Below are 25,199 nucleotides of genomic sequence, written 5' to 3'. Positions count from 1 at the left end.
GTTGTCACATGAAAAGATAGAATAAAATATTTACAGAAATGTGAGGGGTGTACTAACTTTTGTGAGATTCTGTATTAGCACTAGATAGGGGACAAACCGCCAGAAGAGTCTTCATAATGTGAGCGCTTGCCAAGTATATTTCCATATTTTGGCAAGAGCAGCAGAGCTACAATTTCACTTTTAATGAACCTTCTGACGTAGCAGACAGGTTACATAGAGAGGGGTGAATCTCCCTAGTGGGGGATACAGGCAGCAATAAAAACTCAACAGAGGTTCTAACCATTCCCTACTCTAGCCACCATTTTAGAAGCTATTTTGCATATATGGCAAAAGGTTGAAAAGGGATGTCTTTGTTGTCTATAGCAGCCAATGATTTTCCCCCATGCATTCTCTCCTTGCAGTATTAGGAAATAAAAAAAAGGAGAATCTGGCTCTATAAAAATCTCTTCTTCCCTTTATAAACCTCACCCAATAATTTTATGATCTCATCTTTATAGGCCGGACATATACATTACAGCCATGATTGTACAAAGTTTATACAACCTCCATTATATCTACCAAAACTATAGAATAAAAGGGGCCTATCTTAGCAGTGCAGTTATGCAATGCACAGAGCAGCCCCAAACCACCTCTCCTGGGGGCCCCACAGGCGCTCCTGGCTCCTCCTTTCAGCATGCCCCCAAAGCCAGCTGCTTGCAATGGGGGGAATTGTGCAGACTCGACCCTGAGTCGCACTGCCTGTGTCCATAGACGCACACCTTGCAGGACAGCCCTGCGTCCTGCTCCCTCCTTACAGGATTTGAATGCCTCAGCAAAGCTTGTGAGAGAAGAGGAGAGAGCTGCTACAGACGGGGCACAGAGCTGCTACAGACGGGGCACAGAGCTGCTACAGACGGGGCACAGAGCTGCTGCAGACGGGGCACAGAGCTGGACCGCATAAGTGCTTAGGTAAGTATAAGTGGGGGTGAGGGGGCAATACTGCTACCTAAACATTTCTTGCCTTAATACAAGGAATGCATTTAGGTAAAAAAGGTTTAGACTTTAGAACCGCTGTAAGTCCCCTGTGCAATAGTGAAGACGGTGTGGCTGCTTTTGCAATTCCCACCTTTAAGAAATCTTGTTTTTTTCCCTAACAACCCTTCCTTCGCTTCCTACCAATTCAGTTCCTGGATTTTTACCTTCAGCTCCTATTCCAACAAACAATAGTGAAAAGATTCCTGGCCCCTTCAATCCCGACAACGAGATCGAGCGAGGGGAAAGCACTCCCGGAGTGACCGCAGGAAGGTAGGTGTAAGCCGTGACCGGCTGGGATTTGCTGCTTCTCAAGGAAATGTGTATTGATGTATCCTAAATTTTATCATCATTTCCTTTGTAGCTGCTCAGATGAAGAGGCATCAAGGGGACTCTGTACCCCTTTCGGGGCTGTGCCAGCCAGTGCAGGTAAAGGAGCACATTGTAGATATATTTATGAATATACTTGAATATTTTGACATCATTTTTTTATATATCCAAGGAGGATTCAAAATGAAGAGCAGGATATTGGAGTTGTAGAAGCCATTAAAGATAAAAAAAAAAATCAGTTTCAATCCATTTATTCATTTAAAAAATATATTTACTTTTACATATATCTATTGGAAGTAATAGTCTTTATATGTCTTTATAGCTCAACCTGCTGTGTGCAGTAGGTCAGCACTGCATTGTACAGTGTTGTCACTTTTCCTTCCTGAACATGAAGGGGAGAGCAGAGGGATCACATCATCATTGTCCTGCTGCTCCTCTCTGTCCAGTCAGTAGACAGTTGACCAAGCTATATTGCTTAAAGTGTAAGTTCACCATTTGACAAAAAATGAAAAGGTGATCGAATGCACTACACCACCCACCCCCACGGTCCTCACTGCATTTACCGCTGAGGATGATTGGCTTGCACTGCCCACCCAAGCGATGCAGCAGTCTGGGGATTTGAAAGCTGCAGTCTTCTACCCCTTCTTTACTTAGGGATGTCAGGATGGATCAGAACAATTCAGAGTAAACAAAGTGACAGCGCTGACCAATAAGGCTTATCTCTGATCTGTCCCAGCATCCCTAATGCCACGTACACACGATCGGAAATTCGGCCAGCAAAAGACCGATGAGCGCTTTTGGTCGGAAAATGCGACCATGTGTATGCTCCATCGGACTTTTGCTGGTGGAATTCCCGCCAGCGAAAGATTGAGAGCATGTTCTCAATTTTTCGGTCGGAAAAAGTTCCTATCCAAAAATGCGATCATCTGTACAAATTCCGACGCCCAAAATTCCTACGCGTGCTCGGAAGCATTGAACTTAATTTTCTCAGCTCGTCGTAGTGTTGTACGTCACCGCGTTCTTGACGGTCGAAAGTTCAGAGAACTTTTGTGTGACCGTGTGTATGCAAGGCAAGCTTGAGCGGAAATCCGTCGGAAAAACTATCCAAGTTTTTTCCAACGGAAAATCCGCTCGTGTGTACGGGGCATAAGGAAAGAAGGTGATGAAAACTGCAGCTTGTAGCATCGGCTGCGTGGGCAGTGGAAGCTGATCATCCACAGAGGTAAGTGCAGTGGGGAATTGTGGAGAGGGTGTAGTGTGTGTTTAGTTCACCTTTTTGTTTTAGGTGAAAAGGTGCTACTTTTAAAATGTAAGTTCATATCTACCTTACTTTGCTATCTGACAAACTTGTCTAGATCACAAGAGTGGCCAAACAATAATTGCATATTATGTCCAGTAGTTCTAAAGTTAGTCATGGATGTTTCCATCAATTTCCACTGAAAGGCCTCATTCACGCAGGCGTAATTAAATGTACGTCCATGTGAGGGCCGTGTCTGCCTATACAGGCATAGTCGTATGATTAGGTACGCCGTGTGAAGCAGGACTTATCAGACCTATAAGATCACCCGGAGTGCAAATTCAGTACCTGACATGTTTTCTCAGCTTTGTTTGTTTTTGCACTTTGCCTTCATCATGCTGACAGCACACCTCTCTGACACGATCAGAATACAAAGTCATACCATGGGGTCATATCATATATGCTGGGAGGGTGGAGTGATCACACACAGTACATGAAAGCTTATGCAGATATCTACTCACCGGCCACTTTATTAGGTACCCATGTTCAATTGCTTGGTGACCAATTGCTAATTGGCCAATCACATGGCAGCAACTCAATGCATTTAGGCATCTAGACGTGGTGAAGAGGACTTGCTGAAGTTCAAACCGAGCATCAGAATGGGGAAGAAACGGGATTTAGGTGACGTTGAATGTGTCATGGTTGTTGGTGTTAGACGGGCTGGTCTGAGTATTTCAAAAACTGCTAATCACACACAACCATCTCTAGGGTTTCAGAGAATGGTCCGAAAAAAGAGACAATATCCAGTGAGTGGCAGTTGCCACTCACTGGATATGCCTTGTTGAGGTCAAAATGCCTTGTTGAGGTCAAAAAGGGCAGAATGGGCAGACTGCTTTGAGATGATAGAAAGGCAACAGTAACTCAAATACCCACTCGTTACAACCAAGGTATGTAGAATACCATCTCTGAATGCACAACACATGGAATCTTGAAGAATATTGGCTACAGCAGCAGAAGACTACACCGGGTGCCAATCCTGTCCGCTAAGGAAACTGAGGCTATAATTCGCACAGGCTCACCAAAATTGGACAATAGAAGACTGGAAAAATGTTGCCTGGTTTGATGAGTCTCGATTTCAGCTGCGACATTCAGATAGGAGGGTCAGAATTTGGCATAAACAACATGAAAGCATGGATCCACCCTGCCTTGTATCAACGATTCAGACTGGTGGTGGTGTAATGGTGTGGGGGGGATAATTTCTTGGGATACTGTGGACCCCGTAGTACCAACTGAGCACCGTTTGTAACGCCACAGCCTACCTGAGTATTGTTGCTGACCATGTCCATCCCTTTATGACTACAGTGTACCCATCTTCTGATGGCTCCTTCCAGCAGGATAATGCACCATGTCACAAAGCTCAAATTATCTCATCACTGGTTTCTTGAACATGACAATGAGGTCAATGTACTCCAATGGCCTCCACAGTCACCAGATCGCCATCCAATAGGATGTAGTGGAACGGGAGATTCACATCATGGATGTGCAGCCGACAAATCTGCAGAGACTGTGTGATGCCATCATGTCACTATGGACCAAAATCTCTGAGGAATGTTTCCAACACCTTGCTGAATCTATGCCACAAAGAATGAAGGCAGTTCTGAAGGCAAAAGGGGGTCCAACTTGGTACTAGAAAGGTGTACCTAAATAAAGGGGCCGGTGAGTTTATATTTGGCACTGATGGGCATGCAGATACTGTAATACAAACACAGAGGGTGTTTTTGGGGGTTTTTTTTTTGTTTTTTTGTTTGTTTTTTTTTTTTTACAATGGAACATTTTTTTTTTGTTTTTCTGAACCAGTATAGAAACAAAGTGAAAAGAAGAGTTTTTACATATTTACCTGTCCTGCCACCCATGCTCCGGATCTTCGTTCAATTGAAGAGGTGCTAAACAATCTTTAGCAGAGGTGTGGCCACCTGGTCCCCCAATGTGTGTTGGGGTTCCACTTGCTGGTCACTATGTTGTAACATAGCAGAATATCAGCTGACCTATCTTTTCAAGAAAGCAAAGATCTGAAACATAGGTGGTGTGACAAGCCTGTATTAAAGCTGAACTCCAGGCAGGTAAAAGACAAAAATTCAAGACAGCTCTGTATTCATCAACACCTCATGTCATGTATTCTTTAAATGCAGGTATCTCAATTTGACATGGTGTGAGCCTCTTACAGACCCTGTAGAGCAGAGCTCAGACTGGGAGAAGTAGGAGCAGCACGAAGAGCCAATCAGTTGTGCTGCACTGCTCCTTTGCTAACAAGGAACATGCGGACAAGGGACAGGCAGAGAAGTGAGCTCATCAGTCCGCTGCTTCTCCTTTCACTGTCTTGTCACAGGCTGGGAGTGGGACAAGACCTGTAAGTGTTTAACTGCAGCAGAGAAATATCAGATCTCCTACTCTGCTTGACAGGGCTGTGATGTGGCAGAGCTGTGTAAATCTCAGGACTGAATGGGCACACTTCAAAACCATTGTGGGGTAAAACGGCTCCCTTATATTTCACAGATGTATTTATCAGTTTGCCTCCAGTTCATCCCTATTACTCTTCTTTTGGTGTGTTTTTTTTCTTAATTTTTGTTTCATAGTTATTATTATTATTCAGGTTTTACATAGCGCCAACAGTTTGCGCAGCGCTTTACAACATGAGGGCAGACATTACAGTTACATTACAATTTGGTACAAGAGGAATCGGAGTACCCTGCTCGTTACAATTTAATAGTTGAGTTGCTTTGAAGGAGTTTCTTTAATAATGGTCTTTTTTTTTTTTCTCTATAATCTTTTTGCTTAGGGGACAGACTACGTGTGGCACACATTATTGCTGGATCTCTATCTCTTCTCTGCTTGCTGCTTCTCATCTGTGCTCTGTTAATCTACAGGTGAGTAGAAAGAAGTTATCGGGCGATGGTAGAAGTGTGCTTGGTGGAACATTAAACCTTGTGGGAACTATGAGGGTGTCTATCATTGGCCAAATCCCGCTCCTGATTGATGACCTAACCCGAAGTGGGGTTATATTGAGAGCTTACAATCACTAGAATTGTCTGTTAATACACACAAACATTTTTTGAAATCTCTGTGTGACAGGCTCTTCTGTTAAGCTCTCCACATGTTACAATCTGTACAATCTCTTTTAAATCTACCTATAAGTATGTAGTGCCAGGGCTTGTCTGAGTGGATACAAACTGATTGGGTAATTCAAGTAGGTCCTCATTCTACATAGTTTTGGTAGATGTAAAATTGTACAGAGATAGTATGGTCAGACTGTAGCCTAAGGACCCATTCGCACCAGGTGCAGTAGGACAGCTTCACTGTAAGGCAAGGTGAAAAGCCTTGCCTCATATCTAGCCAGGGGACAGTACTGTGTTGCAGTGGTGTGTGCTGAAATTAAAGAGGAGCTCCAGTCTGGAAAAAAAATTACAAGTCAGCAGCTACAAATACTGTAGCTGCTGACTTTTAATATAAGGACACTTACCTGTCCAGGGATCCAGCGGATCCATGTCGGTACCCCAAATCGATTTGCTGGCATTGTAAGTAAGGGAAACTGTGTCACAGCCGGACTCTTACTGTGTATGCGTCAGTCGTGCTGCGTTTTCTGAATGGTCCCGACGTCTTATGGGATCTGTGTGCATCCCAGAAGACAGCGGGGAAAGGAGGAAGGGCCAGAAATGCACGTAGAGCGGCAATCTTACCTGGAAGTTTGAGTCGATACCTGTCAAACCAGGTACCCGCTCAAACCAACACCCCCCCCCCCCCTTCCAAATGTGGCAGTGGAGGGGGTGAACTAACAGAGCTTCCCCTTTTGGGTTGGTGCTCCACTTTAAGTACAGCATGCATCACTTTTTTCAGTGCTGCACAGTGCAATGCAATCCTCTTCCATGCACCATGCTGTGGCCATTAGAACTTAATGGTCACTGTGTAACATTTCAAAATATTTGTTAAAAAGGAAATGGTGATCAGCACAGCTTTCATCCTACTGCACTTCTAAAATTCCATAAATAAAATTTAAAGACCCCTGGTAGCTGGTGTAGATCATAGGAGTGCCTATCGCTGTAGAGAGAAGCTTGTGGTGGCATATTGGACCTCCCAAATGGTGGAGGTACATCGTATGGTATGATTCCAGAGACTTGGGCTTAGAGAGAGGTGACCATACAGAAAAGTTATGGGCAGTTACAGAAGTAGAAAGTCAAAGGCTGCCTCTTTGGAGGCTGGTGATCTACTCAATGGAGACCCTGATCTAGTGACATAAACTATGATGGCGGTGTATCTTTACTAAAGGCTGGGAAACCTCAACATAACCTATACATTTTATTTGGTTATGTGGGTATCTTTGGTTGTTTGTGTAGGAATACCCATGCTGAATTATAGCCGATAAAACCAACTTCAGTCAATCAGTTACCAAATTTCACATCAACATTAGTGTAAAACTATAGTAGAACCAACAACCCAAGGTAAATGTTCAGAGTTCAATATATCCAGTTAATGTACCTTCGTATGTTCACAGACATCGCCGTGCAAAGCTGTCAGATCCAGCACTGGGGACCCTGACTTACAGCAACCCGTCCTACCGCACGTCCACCCAAGAGGTGAAAATTGAAGCAGTGCACAGACCTTCCATTTGTCATCTACAGCGACATCGTAAAGAGGTGAGGACTGGGTGTTGGGTTTGCAGTAGTGGTTGGATGTTGGGTTTGCTACCGATGAAAGATTTGTCAAGCTGTAAGTCTGAATTAATGAACTTTGAGTATGAAAGGATTTAGCACTATGTATGTTCACCAAATAGGGCATCATTATGGGTGTTTTTTAGGAAAATCGGCATTGGCTGTTAAAGCTGAACTCCAGGCACAAAAGACATAAAGGCATAAATGACACATTCACAAATGGCAGCACGCTTTGCACATGTGCAGTAGGAAACCGGCTGTGAAGTAGCAAGGCTTCACTGCTGGCTTCTCTTACTTAAAGTGGTGTTCCGGCTGAAATTATACTTTTTAAATAAAAATACCCCTATAATACACAAGCTTAATGTATTCTAGTAAAGTTAGTCTGTAAACTAAGGTCTGTTTTGTTAGTTTATAGCAGTAGTTTGTTATTTTATAAACTTACAGCAGGCCGTGGCCATCTTAAGTATGGGCATCTGAAGCCAGACTGTATTTCTTCCTGGATCTCATCCTTGCAGATCTCGCACATGCTCAGTGCAGCATAAGCAGTGTAATAGGTTTAAGGTCAGGTTTCCATAGCAACAGCAGTGTCAGAGGAAGTTGCCGCCCCTTCCCAGAAGGCATTGCAAACAGGAAATGATGCGATGGGCCGCGGCCAGGGAGGAGGAAGTGAAAAATGAATACAGCAGATATACAGTAAATGCTGAGAAAAAAAAATAAAAAAATATCCAATTCGTTTACAGTGCACAGTCTAGTGAGGGATGCTGAAGAGTTGTAAAAGTGGGTGGAACTCCACTTTAAGATGCCGGAACCTGAAGCCGATTGAAGAATGGGCTTGGGTGCTGACATTGCTGGATCCTGGTCCTTATATTACAAGTCAGCAGCTACAGTATTTGTAGCTGCTGACTTTTTTATATATTTTTTTTGGGGGGGGGGGGGACTGCAGCTCCTCTTTTTAATTTTCATACATTTGCTGTTCCTAGTTGAAAATATTAAAGGACAGAATACAAGTGTTATTACTGCACAGAGCAACCAATCCAGTATCCTAATTCTCTTGTTTAAAAGAACCGGTTCTGATTGGTTTTCCTAACCAGCCCCAATTATTTGCTGCATTTACACTGCATAGGTGATCCCCAGTTGATGTTTGCTGTATTTGAAGCTTCCTAGTGTCAGTAGCATACACATAGGACAAGGAGTGAGCATCATCAGTGTTATTTGACCGTTACAATAAAAATGTAAAGGTGAACTAACACCATACATCAGTGGTAAGCAACCTCGGCCCTCCAACTGGTGAAACTACAAGTCCCATGAAAGATTGCAAGACCCTTGCAGTCACAGGCATGACTCGCAGAGGCATGATGGGATTTGTAGTTTCATCACAGCTGGAGGGCTGAGGTTGCCTACCCCTGCCATACATGCTCCCCACCTCTCTGATCCCCGCTGCACTTACCTTTGACAATACTGAGTGGTCAGGACTCCCTCAGCCCCTCCAGCAGTCCCAGGATTTGAAATCCTGTTCTTCTCCCTCTACTCTGTGCAGCGCTTCTGGGACAGACCAGATTGTTTCTGATTGCTCACCACTGTCGCAGTGAATAGTTCAGGTCCATCCCAGAAGTGCTGCACAAAGAGGGAAAAGAGCAGGAATTTGAAATCCCTGGACCGATGGACTGGCTGCAGGAGCGCTGACAGCTTAGGAATAGCTTGGGGTGGGGGTTGGCAGGGGGTACAGTGTTGCTCACCTTTACAGTTTTTCAGAAAAGGTGAACTAAGCATTTAAATTCCTTCTGTGATTGTAAACTGTATTCACACCCCCTCTTGCCCCCAGCTTCCAGTGCCTGAAAACAAGTAAGCTTGACAGCATTGTAAAATTTAATCAAGCTGGATTGGCTCAGAGCGCACAACCTACCTTTTAATTTCTGCTGTGCAGGGTTTTGTAGGAAGATGATATAAAGACAGATTTAAGCAATTATGCTAGTAAAATACTAGTAAACAGATGGAAGAGTCCAGAATAATTTTAATAGTTAGGAATGAAATCATATAAAAACATGTTTCAGGGGCCACACCTCCATCTTTTGTCAGGGCTGAACACTCTGATAAAACTTGAATGAACTCTGAGAAATGGCGACCTTACAGATCTGTTAAAACCAATAATAATCTCTCCTCGTGGAGTAATAATGGTACAGTTGCTGAACAGCCCAGACCTTTCCTCTTGTTTCTATGAAGTTCGGGGTCTTCAGCCATCTTGATTGGCTGGCTGGAAGAACACAACTCACATTCATGTAGGGAGTTCACCCTGGCATCAAGGAAAGCCAAGAATGTACATCTTGCAAGGAGAAAGTTAAGAAGCCTTTGCTGCAGAGAAGGCAGTAGTATATCTCTTCTAAAATAAAAATCCTTCCAGCCTTCAAGTTTTTCCAATTTTGTAGATAACACTAAAAACATACAGGAGGGCGCAAACACCAAGTGCATTACCACCATATGCAAAAAAACATACTCAATAAAAAGTTGTGGTGGTAATGCACTAGGCGCTTGCGCCCTCCTGTGTGTTTTTCGAGTTACTTTTGAGATTTCCCTGTCTGAGGAAGGCTGATTGTACAAAGCATTACGTGACCCCCTTCAGATATATCACTGTCTGAGCACTGGAGGGTTTGGTTATTTGCATCTGTAGATAAAAACAAACTTCAGCCTTGAGCAACGCAATGTTAAATAATGCCCTTGCTATTGGTATAGACCTGAAGCCTGACCGAAAAACACTCAGATGTGGTGTCCCCCCTGCCTTGTTGCTGTGACCCTCCTAGCTGATTCAGACCCCTCACATGCACCCCCTCTCCCCTGTCACCGTAGTTCTGTACTCCGCAAAGGAGGGGATATTGGAGCATATATGTGCAGGAGTTTGAGAGCTTGCTCCTGTGTTGGTGTAGGACAGTGATGGCGAACCTTGGCAACCCAGATGTTTTGGAACTACATTTCCCATGATGCTCGACTACACTGCAGAGTGCAAGTGCATTATGGGAAATGTAGTTCCAAAACATCTGGGGTGCCAAGTTTCGCCATCACTGGTGTAGGAAATGGCTGGGAGTGTCTTGGCAATGACCTAGAAATGAGGCATGACCGCATTATCCTGTCTCTGGGAGTTTTGAAGCCTCTGGATGTATCTAAATGGCCTACACCTATAGCAAGGCCATTCTCCAACTTCAGTCAGAGCCGCACAGTTTGTTTTTATCTATAAGAGCCCCTTGCTTGCATAGTCAGTTTACTGGTAAAGGTGAATATGCCATTAAAGCCTCTGATGCAAGTGCAAAGGCTAGGCAGGTGCAAAGATGAAGTAGATGTGTATATCTGCCTTTGTCCTGATGTCAGCCGTTCAGCATGTGTGAAGTAATGAGAGAATGTGTTGTTGTAGATTACTGCACACTGTTGCTCTTTGCACCATGTTATGTGTATTGCTTTGTTTGAAACCACTGACTCACTGACTTTTCTGGCATCTTTCGAGTGTTGTCACCTGACCGATTCTTGTCACACTGTCTCATCCACTGCAGCACTCTGTCCCTTCTGACAGTCTCTCTCCTTTCCTGTTCTGAGTCCTCTCCCCACCTGCAGGTATTGGTTGTTGCTGCATGTGAGTGACTGCCCTTTAAGTTCCACTCCCATTGCTTTTGAAATGTGTGTCCCCCATTTCTCCCTTTTGGGTATGTTTTCCAGATGCAACAAGCCCTTGTGTATGGAGTTTCTATCCAGATAACATGGCTGACTTACCATTTACTGCAGTCAGCCTCTCATAGCCTCTCATAGCTGATGCATGGCGCAAAAGGACGCACAACACTTGTAACGCACAGGTTTCTGGTTCTTTGTAGGAAACAAATAGCATAGCTTAAAGTGACTCTCAGGGGCTTCAAAACACGTAAAGGTGGATGTGGATCTTGTATTCTTCAGTCATGGAGCATTGCTTAGGTTTGTTTCCTGAACTTCGGCAACTCTGCCACAAAGTTTGGTCCCCCAAGAAGGACCGTGACCTTCCCTGAGAAATCAAATGAAATCTACAGAGTGCCAGTCATCTTGGAAGTCCATGAGAGTTTATTTTGTCTTGTTTCAGCCCCTGAAACGCATTGGCTGCCTTTCATGTTCTTAATGTTTTAATTTTATTAGCAGTAAATGATTATGGAATCTTAATCCACTTAATCTGGCACTTTTTTGTTGATTTTCATCAGTGGCGAAAAACAAACAGCAATTTTCTTTGATAGCAGAAGCTTTCTACTATACTCTCCAAAGACGCCACTCTCTGGGTGCTGCAGCCATCCAACACTTCTGGGTGTGCCATATAACATATTCCCTGCTGGCAGCTGTGGTTCCATCCTCCAACCCCCTACATCACCACTGGACTCGGCAATCTTGTAAGGTTTGGAGGAAGGCACCAGTTTGTGGATGGAAACTAGGGGCATCTCACTCTTTTGGAGGTGTTAGATGATGAAAGGTCTTAGGGTGGCTACGGCACTAGAATAGGAGAGTGGTAGAAGACACAGGCCACCGAAATGGTGAGAATAATACCTCTCCTATCGCATGGGACCTCCTGTTGGCTTTTGTTACAAAACTGATTGGGTCGCTTTAAATTTAGGGGTTAATCTGGTCATACATGGCTCAAATTTTGGCCAATTCCTGGGAATTGGCCGAAATTCAAGCAACAAGTCACCCTGCTGACATCACCCAGTTTGACAAATCTCAAAGTCAGATGGTCAGCGACTGCAGCAAACCAACTGTATTGGGTATACAATCGCAGGACATTCGTCCATCAAGGCTATTTAGCATGGATGGGGGGAGGAATCAATATATTTTTATCTGTGTATGGCCAGCTTTAGGATCAATAACAGGTTCAAGTATTGGGTTAGGTAAAGGGGGTAAGCTTGGATCAGCTAAGTGTGATAAATGTTTTTTGGATGTGCCAGGTGTGGTAAATTTCTTGCCATTAAGGCTCGGTTCACACTAGGACGACTTGACAGGCGACCTAGGTCGCCTGACAAGTAGCGTCCCGTTCAGTACAATGGAACCGTTCTAATCCGTCGCTCCGACTTAGAAAAAGGTTCCTGTATGACTTTGGGGGCGACTTGGGGCGACTTGCATAGACTTCTATACAGAAGTCGTTTTGTAAGTCGCCCGGGCAGTCGTGTGCAGGTCACCTCGGTGAGGCGACCTGCAAGTCGTGCCGCCTCTGGTGTGAACCAAGGCTAAAGGTACCACACCAGTTTATTTTTTTGCGAAAAATGTATGTAGGATAGGCCATTGAATCTACTGCCCTATGAAATGAGTTTATGCACAAGTGTCTAAAGGCCTTGTGAATGTTCAATTTTCTATTTATTCTTCCATTGGCCTTTCCGTGGTTCAAGCATAAGATGGACATAGACATATAAGGATTGATTGCCCTAGGGGGAATACCCATACCCATAGGGGTAGAACTTCTATGGAGTTGATTTACTAAAACTGGAGAGTGCAAAATCTGGAGCAGCTCTGCATGGTAGACAATCGGCTTCTGTTTCAATGTTTTTATTAAAGTTTACACAAAAGAGAAGACAAAAATGTTTACAAAAATATATATAAATTACATACTAAATAGGTAAATGTCTAAATACGACAATCAGCTTCTAACTTCAGCTTATTCAATTAAGCTTTTACAATAATATCTGAAAGCCGATTGGTTTCTTTGCAGAGATGCACCAAATTTTGCAAGCTCCAGTTTTAGTTAATCAACCCCATAGTGGCCTTCATATGGCACACCAAGCTTGTATGAAAAATTACCAAATGTAAATAGGGAAAGAGTACAGGGTTAGTGAATGTAAACAATACACTCTACAAGGAGAATCTTTTGGACCGGTGTAAAAAAAAAAAAAAAAAATTCTAGTCCTACATGAATCAATTCATTGACTTTTTACAAAGACTAAAGACACAAACCAATTTGGGGCATTAAAAGTCTGGATCATTTTCCTCGTATGTTTTATCTCATACGAGGGTCTGTGAGGCATCTGGAAAAAATATCCTGATGAGCTGCCAAGGATATCCCTTTTGGAGTCTGGGTCATCTTTTCTAACTGTGTGAGCATGTGGTGTACTTACCAAACGTAAGTTGGATTTGCTATTGATTTTCTGTAGACTCGATCGTCTTGTGTATCACTTGTCTCTGTGCTATTATATCCCTTCTTGACCATTTAGTGTAAAAATAACTGGAGACCAGTAATTGAGGTTCTTAATATTCACATATGTCTCCCATTGTGGAAAGACCATCAGGTTTATGTAACCAGGTGAGATAAAGGGCAGTGGTGATGTGCGACATATAGCAACCAATAATAATCAGTTTTCCTGAAATGGAATGCACATGGGTTGCTTTTGGTTAGCGCAGTATGCACTACTTGGAAATAGCAACCACATTTTGTCTAAAATTAAAACAAAGTTTTGTTTTCACATTTTGCACATTACCAGCTCCCTTTTCTGTACTTTAATAAAACGGCTTGCATCACTAAAATTCGATATGGTGGTGTTAACGCTTTTTGCATTAAATTGCGTTATTCTGCGTTATTCTGAAAGCAACATTTATATTTATGCTGCTTGCAATAGGAGCACTTGTGTGTGTGTGCTTACTCCCAAGCTGGTTCTGTGTGTCCATTGACACATAGGGCTCAGCCCCGCCTCCCTGGTGTGTCCTTATTGGCTGTGATTGACAGCAGAACCAATGGCTCCTGCTGCTGCCTCTGTCCAATGCAACGAGAAGGCCTCTGCTTATGTGCACATCACTGAATGGAGATTGGGCTCAGGTAAGTATTTGAGGGGAAGCTGCATGCAGATGTTTACATTAATGCATAGAGCACATTAAAGCATTACAAAAAAAAATGGATCCTGTTCCCTTAAAGCATGAATAATGGCACAGTGCTTGTGCTGTGTCATTTGGCTAAGCTCTAAAATACCTGGCTGATTCTGCCTGGTTCTGCCCTCACCTCTGTAAACTTACCTCTATAAACTTAGCACAGTATATCATGGCTGCTGAGCCCTGACAGTGGTCAGTTTATGTGCCTTCGTCATTCGCAGCTCTCCTCTGTCCTTCTCTCGCCCCTCCTCCCTGCCTGTCAGCTGTGTCCGTGCCTGCCCCTTCCCTCCTCTCCTACAAAAATCATTGTTATTTTCAGGCACTCACCTGTCTTCCTTAATGTAATGTCTCCAGTGTATCTGTTTTATAAAAAAAAATGCCATTCTATACTGTATTTCCAAGTGCCTCTCGGCACTAATGTGAGCGGCCTCCTCTCCCGAGTAACGGGGTATTCTCGGCCCCTCCCGATGCAGCTGTCAGATTGGGAGAGGGAGCAGCGGCCGATCACGTGAGCGGCGTTTGGAAATACAGTATAGAATGGCATTTTTTTTTAAATAAAAAGGATACACTGGAGACATTGCATTAAGGAAGACAGGCGAGTGCCTGAAAATAACCAAGTGGGGTACAACCACTTTAAGGTAAAAAAACCCTTCTGTGTTTAGAACCATTTTAATAACACCCCTTTTGTTTGAGATCTGTATCTAAACCGAAGTATCTAAAGTAAAAAAACAAACATTTAAAGTGTATGTATTGGCAAAACTTTTTTTTTTTTCAGTCCTGGATTGGGTAGGGAAGTGTAAATCCCCACCAATAAATTTTTTTGCTGTCTGTGTACCATTAGGGAAAGTTCCCTTCACTTCCTGTCCTAGAGATGAAACTGAATGTCAGAGGAAATCTTCCAAAATGAGGGCAATTCCTCACTCTGAGAATTGTCTCCAGAACAGGTATCCACATTGCAAGATTTCTGCTGGTCTCATGTTCTGGGGACAGCTCTCAAATTTTGAATTATTTTCTATTTGAATGCTTTTTCTCGGTGCCAGTGGTCATCAGGGCAATGGGGGCACAGACAGCAATAAAAGTTTCACAGCCCTTCCCCAATCTAAAGATTTGAAAGTAGAATTCCAGCTTTCATTTCACTTTAAATAGCTGGCCCAAACCAACTATTTCCATTACAGAACGATGTGACTGCTGTGCGTTCTGCAGTATACTGTAGTAGCATTAGCTACGTACACTAAGCGGCAACCTTCCCTCTGCTGCTGGAACTAAATTGTCGGGCTGAATGCTTTTCCATTATTTAGGGGAAGAATTGTATTTTTATCAGTGAACACAAGGCTTCCTGTGATTGGTTGAGGTGGAGAAGTGGGCGGAGGAAAGTACAATTTCTACTACAATCAGAGAAAGCCTTGTATTCATTGATATAAATACAAGGCTTCCCATGAATGGTGGAGAAGCCTTCAGCCCGACTTATTTCATTTCACTCTGCTGTAGGAACACAGCACTGCTTACTATTCACCTTATGATTCTGTAAGTAAGAGACTTGGGCCTCATGTACACTGGACATTTTTTCAGCTGCTCCCAGGGACGCCTGGTGTATTTTTTACCTCCCTCTTAATGCCCCTCCATGTTAGCCTATGTGTCCATTCACACATGGGTGTTTAGAGGCAGAAAAAAAAAACACAACCAGGGGCAGCAGTGTTTTGGCAGACAAAATGCTTGACATGCCTAAACGCATGCAAACACATATAAATGTGCCTAAGTGCTTAGGCGTGTTTAGTGCTTGAGCGTTAATTCATTTCAATGAGCAGAATAAATTATTATTCTAGCCAATGAAATGAATTAATGCCCAAGTGCTTGAAGTGCCTCAATGCGTTACACAAGTTTACAAATGTGAAGCTGTTTTTCTGCCAAAACGCTACTACCAGGTGGACAGGAGTCTAGGAGGACAAAGGGAGCTGTGGCTCGGCTCGGGTGCCCTCATAGCAAGCTGCTTGCTGTGGGGGCACTCAATGGGAGGGAGGGGCCAGGAACACAGAAGAGGAGGATCTGGGATGCTCTGTGCAAATCCACTACAACAGAGCAGGTAAGTATAAGATGTTTGTTATTTTTATAGAAAAAAAAACAAGATTTTACATTAATATATACTTTAAGTACACATAGAAGAATGTTGTTAAGTCTGAAAATAGTGATTGGAGTAGAAAATGTGAAATGCATACATCTGATCTGTTTTACTTGACAAAGGCTTTCATTCTGTTCAGCTGGTTTTGTGAATCTTGACCATGGCTAAACATATTCAATGGAATGTAAAGGAAAAAAAAAAAAAAAAAAATATATATATAAATATAAATATATATATATATATATATATATATATATATACTCTATATCAGGTCCACACAATTCTAATCTTTTTGGCTCTATACACCACCACAATGGATTTGAAATTAAACGAACAAGATGTGCTTTGACTGCAGACTTTCAGCTTTAATTTCAGGGTATTTACATCCAAATCAGGTGAACGGTGTAGGAATTACAACAGTTTGTATATGTGCCTCCTACCTTTTAAGGGACCAAAAGTAATGGGACAATTGGCTGCTCAGCTGTTCCATGGCTAGGTGTTTGTTATTCCCTCATCCCATTTACAAGGAGCAGATAAAAGGTCCAGAGTTTATTTCAAGTGTACTATTTGCATTTGGAATCTGTTGCTTTCAACTCTCAATATGAGATCCAAAGAGCTGTCACTATCAGTGAAGCAAGCCATCATTAGGCTGAAAAAATAAAACAAACCCATCAGAGAGATAGCAAAAACATTAGGTGTGGCCAAATCCACTGTTTGAAACATCCTTAAAAAGAAAGAACGCATCGGTGAGCTCAGCAACACCAAAAGACCCGGAAGACCGCGGAAAACAACTGTGGTGGATGACCGAAGAATTCTTTTCCTGGTGAAGTAAACACCCTTCACAACAGTTGTCCAGATCAAGAACACTCTTCAGGAGGTAGGTGTATGTGTGTCAAAGTCAACAATCAAGAGAAGACTTCACCAGAGTGAATACAGAGGGTTCACCACAAGATGTAAACCATTGGTGAGCCTCAAACAGGAAGGCCAGATTAAAGTTTGCCAAACAACATCTAAAAAAGCCTTCACAGTTCTGGAACAACATCCTATGGACAGATGAGACCAAGATCAACTTGTACCAGAGTGATGGGAAGAGAAGAGTATGGAGAAGGAAAGGAACTGCTCATGATTTAAGGGAAAGAAGTGGAATGTTATGCAATGGCCAAGTCAATCGCCTGACCTGAATCCGATTGAGCATGTATTTCACTTGCTGAAGACAAAACTGAAGGGAAAATGCCCCAAGAACAAGCAGGAACTGAAGACAGTTGCAGTAGAGGCCTGGCAGAGCATCACCAGGGATGAAACCCAGCGTCTGGTGATGTTTATGCATTCCAGACTTCAGGCTGTAATTGACTGCAAAGGATTTGCAACCAAGTATTAAAAAGTGAAAGTTTGATGGATGATTGTTAATCTGTCCCATTACTTTTGGTCCCTTAAAAAGTGGGAGGCACATATACAAACTGTTGTAATTCCTACACTGTTCACCTGATTTGGATGTAAACACCCTCAAATTAAAGCTGAAAGTCTGCAATTAAAGCACATCTTGTTCGTTTCATTTCAAATCCATTGTGGTGGTGTATAGAGCCAAAAAGATTAGAATTGTGTTGATGTCCCAATATTTATGGACCTGACTGTATATAGATCGATATCTATCTATCTATCTATCAATAATTTCAACCCTATATTTAATGGCTTGACGGCTTCACTTAAACAGACTCCAATGCTACAATTAGATATTTAAAGTCCAACTCTAGAAATTTGACATCTACCCTTACAGTAGGGCTCCCCCGCGCTGCTCTTTAGGTCTAGGGGGCACTGAAGAGACTGCATGACTCGCCTTACAATCAGTGCTGTCCTCTTCTTACTCTGGGCTGTGAGCAGTCCCTCATTGTCATGTGCAAAGCAAGACCTTTGGCCTTGTGTTGTACATGGAGGAGGCAGGCATGCGATTGCGGACAGGAGCACCTTAGAGAGAAGGCTTCAAGGTAACAGTCACATGGACGGAGAGAGCCTACAGGAGCGAGGAGTAAGGCGAGTATTACTCCTTATTCCTGCACCCCTTGACTTAACGAGCAGTTGACTCTTGCACTGTGTCGGGGGGGGGGGGCTTTGTAAGGGTATAATTTGTATTACATTTTTCGAGTTTGATTTTTAATCTGAAAAATGCTCACCACCTCACCGCAATATTTAGGCTATTTTCACACTGAGGCGCTATAGTGCTAAAAATAGCCCCTGCAAAGCGCCCTGAAAGAGCCACTCAATTCACTCCAATGTGAGGGCGTTCACACTGGAGCGGTGCCCTTGCAGGATGGTCAAAAAAGTCCTGCAAGCCGCATCTTTGCAGCACTATAGGAGCGGTGTATTCACCGCTCCTAAAATGCACCTTCCCATTGAAAACAATGGGGCAGCGTTGCAGCGGCGCTTTGCAGGCGGTTTTAACCCTTTTTCGGCCGCTAGTGGGGGTTAAAACCGCCCCATTAGCGGCCGAATAGGCGGCACTAAACATAGCGCCGCTTTACCACCGGCGCCCACCTGCCCCAGTGTGAAAATAGCCTTACGGTAAGCAATGACAGCTTCTATAATTGGCAAGCTTCCCACAATGATGATCCCTCATCTCAGTAAGTGATCAGGCGTCGGTACAAATCTCTGTTTCCTAGTCTGCAGACTATGGCTGGCCATGCATTATACAATTTTCTTGTAAAATTTCCTTCTGATTTTACCAAAGCCCATATAATATGAGGTCAAATCTAAACCCTTTAGATGTGTATGCAATGAGCCAGGCCCTTGAACTATATAGTTGAAGGTAAATCTAAAGGAATTGAATAAGAAAATTGAGTAATGTATGGCCAGCTTTATTCTAAATGACTGATCTGCAAGTTGTCATGCTTCACTGTGATCATTACACACACATACGCAGGTGTCGGACGTGATCATTTGAAACCTTTGTATGGGTCGCTTCACATCTGTGGCTTTCTCCTGTTAAGCTCCCAGCACATTACCCTTTGTGTCCATTTTCTGCAGTTTGGTTGTTTTTTTTCTTTTCTTTACTGCTGACCAAGAATAAAATTGTCTTCATTTGTCACACTCTTCTTCGGCTTCAGCATTGCTATACTCTTTAAAGCTGAACTCTGGGAATTAGACCAAATCTACCCTTGCATTGCCCCAACCCCATCCTGTACTGCAAGGCTTAAAGCGGAGCTCCACCCAAAAAGTGAAGATCCACTTGTCTGCCTCCTCTGCCCCACCCCCCACCCCCCACCCCCCCCCGTACCATATTTGTGTGTGTGTGTGTGTGGGGGGGGGGGGGGGCGCAGCGTACCTGATTTTGATAGGTATCTGAGCTGAAAGTTCGTCCCTCATGGCAGCCGGCCCATTAGGCAGGTGCAGAGCGATTCACACATGCGCAGTAGCAAACCTGCTGTGAAGCTGCAAGGCTTCACTGTTGGTTTCCCTTACCCAAGATGGTGGCTCCAGCACTTGAGAGCCAATTCAAGAATTGGCTTGGATGAGGACACCACGGGCTCCCTGGACAGGTAAGTGCCCTAATAGTAAAAGTCAGCAGCTACAGTATTTGTAGCTGCTGACTTTTAATTTTTTGGTGGGGGAGGCCTGGAGCTCCGCTTTAAATGGGGTGCATGGATAAGGTGTAGTACTAAAACTGGCCATACACCAATTGAATTTCATAAAACAGTTTCACTCGTTTGATCTCCTAACCGTTGGTGGGGGTCAAATCGGCATTTGATTTTGACCACGGTGATGGGAAAATTCGAAGGAACAGGATGGAAGATTTTTCTTTTCAGTGTATGGTCAGCTTTACCTTATCCCTCGGTCTGGCAATCTCTAGCACTGTTTTATTCTGCCTAAAGCTCCAGGCTATAGGCAGTTCCTTGGTATCATCGCATACAGTTCAGAGCTATTAACCCTATATTGTACATGGAGGAGGCAAGTATGTGACTGTGGCCCAAAATGCCTTTTGAGAGGCGACAGTGCTTGACCAGTCTTGTGGATGGAGGAAGCCTGCCAGGCCCAGCAGTGGGGTAAGTATTACACCTTATCCCTGCACTCTAAGACAGGGTTCTGTAAACTGCAGACTGCAGGCCGGATGTGGGCCTTTGTTTGCCTTTATCCGGCTCTTGGGGCACTTTTCCTTCACTGATAAAAGGCACTATTCCTCCCACTGACATCAATGATGGGGCACTATTCCTCCCACTGACACCAATGATGGGGCACTATTACTCCCACTGACCCCAATAATGGAGAACTAATTTTCCCACTGACACCAATGATGGGGCACTATTCCTCCCACTGACAACCAAACCTATGGCATTGTTTGCTCTTACCAATGCCGGGACATTTTCTACCCCCACTGGCCAGAGTCTGGCCCCCCTAAAATTTTAATAGTAGTGAACTAGCCCTTTGTTTCGAAAGTTAGGAAACTCCCACTCTAGACTAAACAAGCATTTAACTTGGGGGGGGTTACTGCAAGGGTAGATTGTCTCATTCCCAGAGTTCGGATTTCACATTTCTCTCCACACTTCACTAAATCAAGTATTAACAATTGCTTAATATCTTCTTCCCATTCTAGGCTGTTCCCGACAATGGCTTCACCAAGGAGAAGATCAGAATCTTGGAGGGTTTCGGCTTACTGTCTGGGGATGAAAGCGAATGGGATGACCTCAAGCAGGTGAAGCCGTCCCGAGCCAGCATCCTTCGGGACCACGTGTGCATCAAGACGGACACTGTGTCTTTACAAGCCAGCACTGCCTCACTCGACCTGACTGAAACACAACAGCTGCTACAGGAAGAGCAGTCAGAGACTGGCAGCGTCACACTGCCACCAAGCCCCGAACGTCGGGTCTCCTTACCAGATACTGGCTGGAGAGGGAAGCACATGCCTGCCACCGAGAGTGAGGTGTGAGGGACAAGAGGACATATAAGAGGTGCGGGATGGTGTACCTCCTGCCCAGTATTACTAATAAGGAGTCTCTATATCTTCCTTGAGAATCTGGCTTCCTTACCTTTGGACAAAAGTGGACGTTTCAAAGGTTGCTGATCATTTATGCCCAGTTGGGTTCTCTGGGGGGGTTTTTTTGGTACACGTTCTGCTGTGTGTCACCATTTAGCTGCTGTTGTCATCTCATGGAGCAGAGAGAAGTGTCCCCCTTTTGGAAAAACCCTATAAGCTGACCTTGTTCACGTATCGGTGGTATACTATACTCTTCAGCTACATACATTTCCTAGGTACGGGCTAAGAACATTCAGTGTTCAGCACACAAGCATTGATGCCGAATGATTTACAAGCCCCAACGGAACTGCCTTGTGTTACCGATGTGGATGTTCATTTGGAGTGGATACATAATGACTGATGTATACCAGCCTTCAGTATCTGTGCCAAGACATCAAAGAATAATAACTAACTCAAAGCTCACACTCCTCTCATGTTACCCTATCGATGTCCATAGCCCTGCAGGCCCTGGATGGGTTCAGCACTGATTCCTAAGGTGTTTTAAAAAAATTCTAATTTTTATACTAAGCCGGAGCAAAAAAAAAAAAAACTGTCCGCAGCGAGTTGTTTATTTTGTAATTTTTTTTTTTTTTTTTTTTAACAAGGATTTCTGGATATGTTTTTTTTTTCTATTTTATTTAACCAATGTATTTTAGACTTGTTGTGATAACTTAATATAAAAATAGATTTTCGTATTTTTTTTTCTCATTTTTTTGAGATTGGACAACTGGAATGAATGCGGTCTCTGCTTTTACATACATATTTGGGTTATTTATCTATAATGCAAGTCTGATGCTGCAAAAAAATTAAAGCCAAACTCCATCATACTGTCACTTTAAAATAGTTTGTTTGGACCAAACTACATGAACAGGTGCGTCGGCTGTAAGCTCTGTATTGACTGTATGTAGCCTCACCTATATTATGTATACAGCACTGTGTTCTGACAGCTGGACAGGGACTTCATATCCTGCTCTTAGAGAAAAATAGGGTTGGGATAAGCGCTGCTTAGCAATTAACAGGAAGCTTTGTATTATCTGCATGAGTAGGCTTCCTCTGATTGGCTGGTGTTGGAGTGCTGGGTGGATTAATCCTAAACTCCACCTCAGCCAATCAGAAAAACCCTCGACCCTTGTACTCGCTCATAAAAAAAAAAAAAAAAAATACAATTCTTGATTTTATTCCGGGAGTGGGAGCTGATACAGTTTACACAGTGCTCACAGCAGGCGCAGTTGTTAGTGACGATAATAGTTTGTTTGGACCAGCTTGATCCAAATGAACTATCTTAAAGGGACAGAAAGCTGGAGTTGGGCTTTAAAGTGTTAGTAAACCGCAGTTGGAGAAAAAAATTCCCTGCAAGGCAATGGCATAATATGCTAGTATGCATTGCATACTAGCACATTATGAGGGGCTTGCCTTAAAACGAAGCCCTCCCGTGCCGCACTGTCACCGCTGAGAGGGCTTCTATTTTCACCCGGTCTTCCTTCCAGCTTCGTGGCTGTGGGCGCGATGACATCACTCATGGTACGGCTCTGAAGGTCCGGCGCTGTATGCTGGACCTTATTATAGGCTTACCTGTAGGTGTAAGTGGTGTGACAGTATACTACCACTTTAATACTGAGGTTTAACACGCATGGGTATATTGTATGGCATATGGCTTTACAGCCAAAAAATGTTTGTATCCACGGAGCACGGGAGCCACATCTATCCTGTCAATCTGCATATAGAAATGTATTCCAGAATAGGCTTTACATGGGTATATGCACATAAATGCCGCTACTTGCACTTTCATGCATATGGATAGATTTTCGCAAGCGCAGCACATTCTGTAATACATTTCTTTGGGCAGAATTACGTGGTAGATGTGGTTCCTGGGCGCTAAAAATACAGGCATAATTTACACTGTACACAGCCATACGTCTTACAATGCCCAAACCCACATTTATTATATGATTTCAGTTTTATGTATGCAAAATTTATATACACATGTCCTGACCTAGTAGCACCTTTTAGGCTGGGTTCGCACATATGCGAATTGGAATGCGAGTTTCCCCGCATCCAATACGCATGACAGGAGAGTGTGACCGGCCCTCAATGGTGCCGATTCTCACAGCTCTGGGGCGGCCATGGTTCGTATTGAAGAAGGGTCCTGTGCATCTTTTGGTCCAATTCAGGTGCAAAGTCAGGCAAAAATTTGGACCTGAATCAGTGAACAGGGATGCATCGGGAACCCATGCTGTGAGCTGCAGTCGTGCAAATGTAAAGTGGAACTTTACTCAAAACCTGATAAAAAAATAATAAGGCCATAAGTACTTGGTGGTGCCACTCCAGGCTGAGGCGTAGAGCCCCAGTAGCACTCAGGATAGTAGGGATGACCACGTAAAAACTCATCCAATGAGCAATGAACATTTAAACTTAAAACCCCTGCTTACTTTAGCTGATCCTAGTATAGATGTGTACATGTGAAAGCCTCAGTTAATGCCGCTCCTCAGGCCATGCCCTCTGACATGTTTCACCCCACACACCGGGGCTTAATTATAGAGGTGACCTCAATGATTAAGCCCCGGTGGGTGGGTGGGACGAAACATGTCAGAGGGCATGGCCTGAGGAATGGCATTGACTGAGGCAGTGAGTGAGGAAAGGTGGGGGGGCATGACTGCAAGGGGCACTGTGATTGCTAGGGGAACTGTAATGTAAAGGGGCACTGTTATATAAATCCTCACAGTGCCCCTAGTTCTCAGTGTTCCCCCTTAAATTAGGGTTCCCAGAGCATCCCTTATGTTACAGTCCCCAGAGTTATTCCTTACATCAGAGTCTGTAGAGTCGTCCCTTACAGTGAAAGGGAACTCAGTGAGTTCAGATGTAAAAGGGGAACTCTGTGGACTCTGATGTAAAGGGGAACTCTTGTTATTAACTTCATATGATTAGAAAAGTTATTTACTAGCAAAATATATGTATAAAAAAAATTGCTGTGCGTTGCTAAAGTGTTCGGGTTTGACTTGAAGAAAAGGTGGCAACCCTAATCAAAAGTGACGTCTGTCATCGCACTAGTGTGAACTGAGCCTTACACTTTACATGGAGGTACTAAAGTTGCCCATAGGGTCATGTGAAACTTCGATGTAGAATGATTATTTTTATTGGCGTGAATCCAAGGAGAGCAGTTTGGTGGACATCTGTCATCTGAACCAGCAGCCCCTCCTCCTCTCTGCCCTTACTGTCACACACAGATTACCGTATATACTTGAGTATAAGCCGAGATTTTCAGCCCTTTTTTTTTAGGCTGAAAGTGCCAACCTTGGCTTATACTCGAGTCATCGCCGTCTGCCTACATGATCAGTGTGTCATGCAGACAGACGGCGGCCATTCCACTGTTCAAAAGCCGCGCCGCCTCCTCGTCTATGATAGGCAGAACACTCCATTTCCCAGCATTCAGCGTTCAGCCTATCATGGACACCCTCTCATCCTCGTCTGTGGTATGAGGATGAGCGGATGTCCGTGATAGGCTGACCGCTGACTGCTGGGAAATTAAGTGTTCTGCTTATCACAGATGAGGAGGCGGCGCGGCTTTTGAACACTGGAATGGCCGCCGAATGTTATTATCACATGCTGTTCGGTGGATGTAGAGCTGCACGTGATGCAGATCGCTACAGGGACACATGCACAGGACACAGGTAGGTGACACATGCACAGGACACAGGTAGGTGACACAGGACACAGGGAGGCATGCAGCTGCAGATGGGCATTGTTGACCCTCTTTTTCCACTTACAGTAGCTGCTGCATTTCTCACCCTCGGCTTATACTTGGGTCAATACGTTTTTCCCTTCTTTTTTTTTTTTGTGGTAATTTAGGGGCCTCGGCTTATATTCGGATCGACCTATACTCGAGTATATACGGGTAATTGTAATCTATTGCTCCTCGCCAGCACTTAAGATGGCGTTCTAGAAAACCAACATCACACC

General features: G+C 43.8%; 1 protein-coding gene across 4 annotated transcripts in view; it reads left to right on the top strand.

Annotated features, from left to right (window-relative positions):
* The window catches only part of LRP4 (LDL receptor related protein 4), a 164,193-nt gene extending 142,258 nt beyond the window's left edge, over positions 1-21,935 (top strand). For 2 of the 4 annotated variants that reach the window (XM_073604324.1, XM_073604322.1), the window contains exons 34-38: positions 1,164-1,284; positions 1,376-1,440; positions 5,415-5,502; positions 7,125-7,266; positions 20,823-21,935. In XM_073604324.1, coding sequence (XP_073460425.1) covers positions 1,164-1,284; positions 1,376-1,440; positions 5,415-5,502; positions 7,125-7,266; positions 20,823-21,155 — 749 coding nt within the window. In that variant the 3' untranslated portion in view covers positions 21,156-21,935. Of the gene's footprint in view, positions 1-1,163; positions 1,285-1,375; positions 1,441-5,414; positions 5,503-7,124; positions 7,267-10,817; positions 10,879-20,822 lie in introns of all 4 variants that reach the window. The other 2 variants (XM_073604325.1, XM_073604323.1) reach the window with 2 other exon arrangements.
* Positions 21,936-25,199: the final 3,264 nt, after the last annotated feature.

The sequence above is a fragment of the Aquarana catesbeiana genome, linkage group LG11 (assembly GCF_042186555.1).
Source record: "Aquarana catesbeiana isolate 2022-GZ linkage group LG11, ASM4218655v1, whole genome shotgun sequence".
NCBI classification, from domain to species: domain Eukaryota; kingdom Metazoa; phylum Chordata; class Amphibia; order Anura; family Ranidae; genus Aquarana; species Aquarana catesbeiana.
The sequence above is the reverse complement of the archived record's forward strand: the minus strand, read 5'-3'. Positions and strand labels throughout refer to the sequence as shown.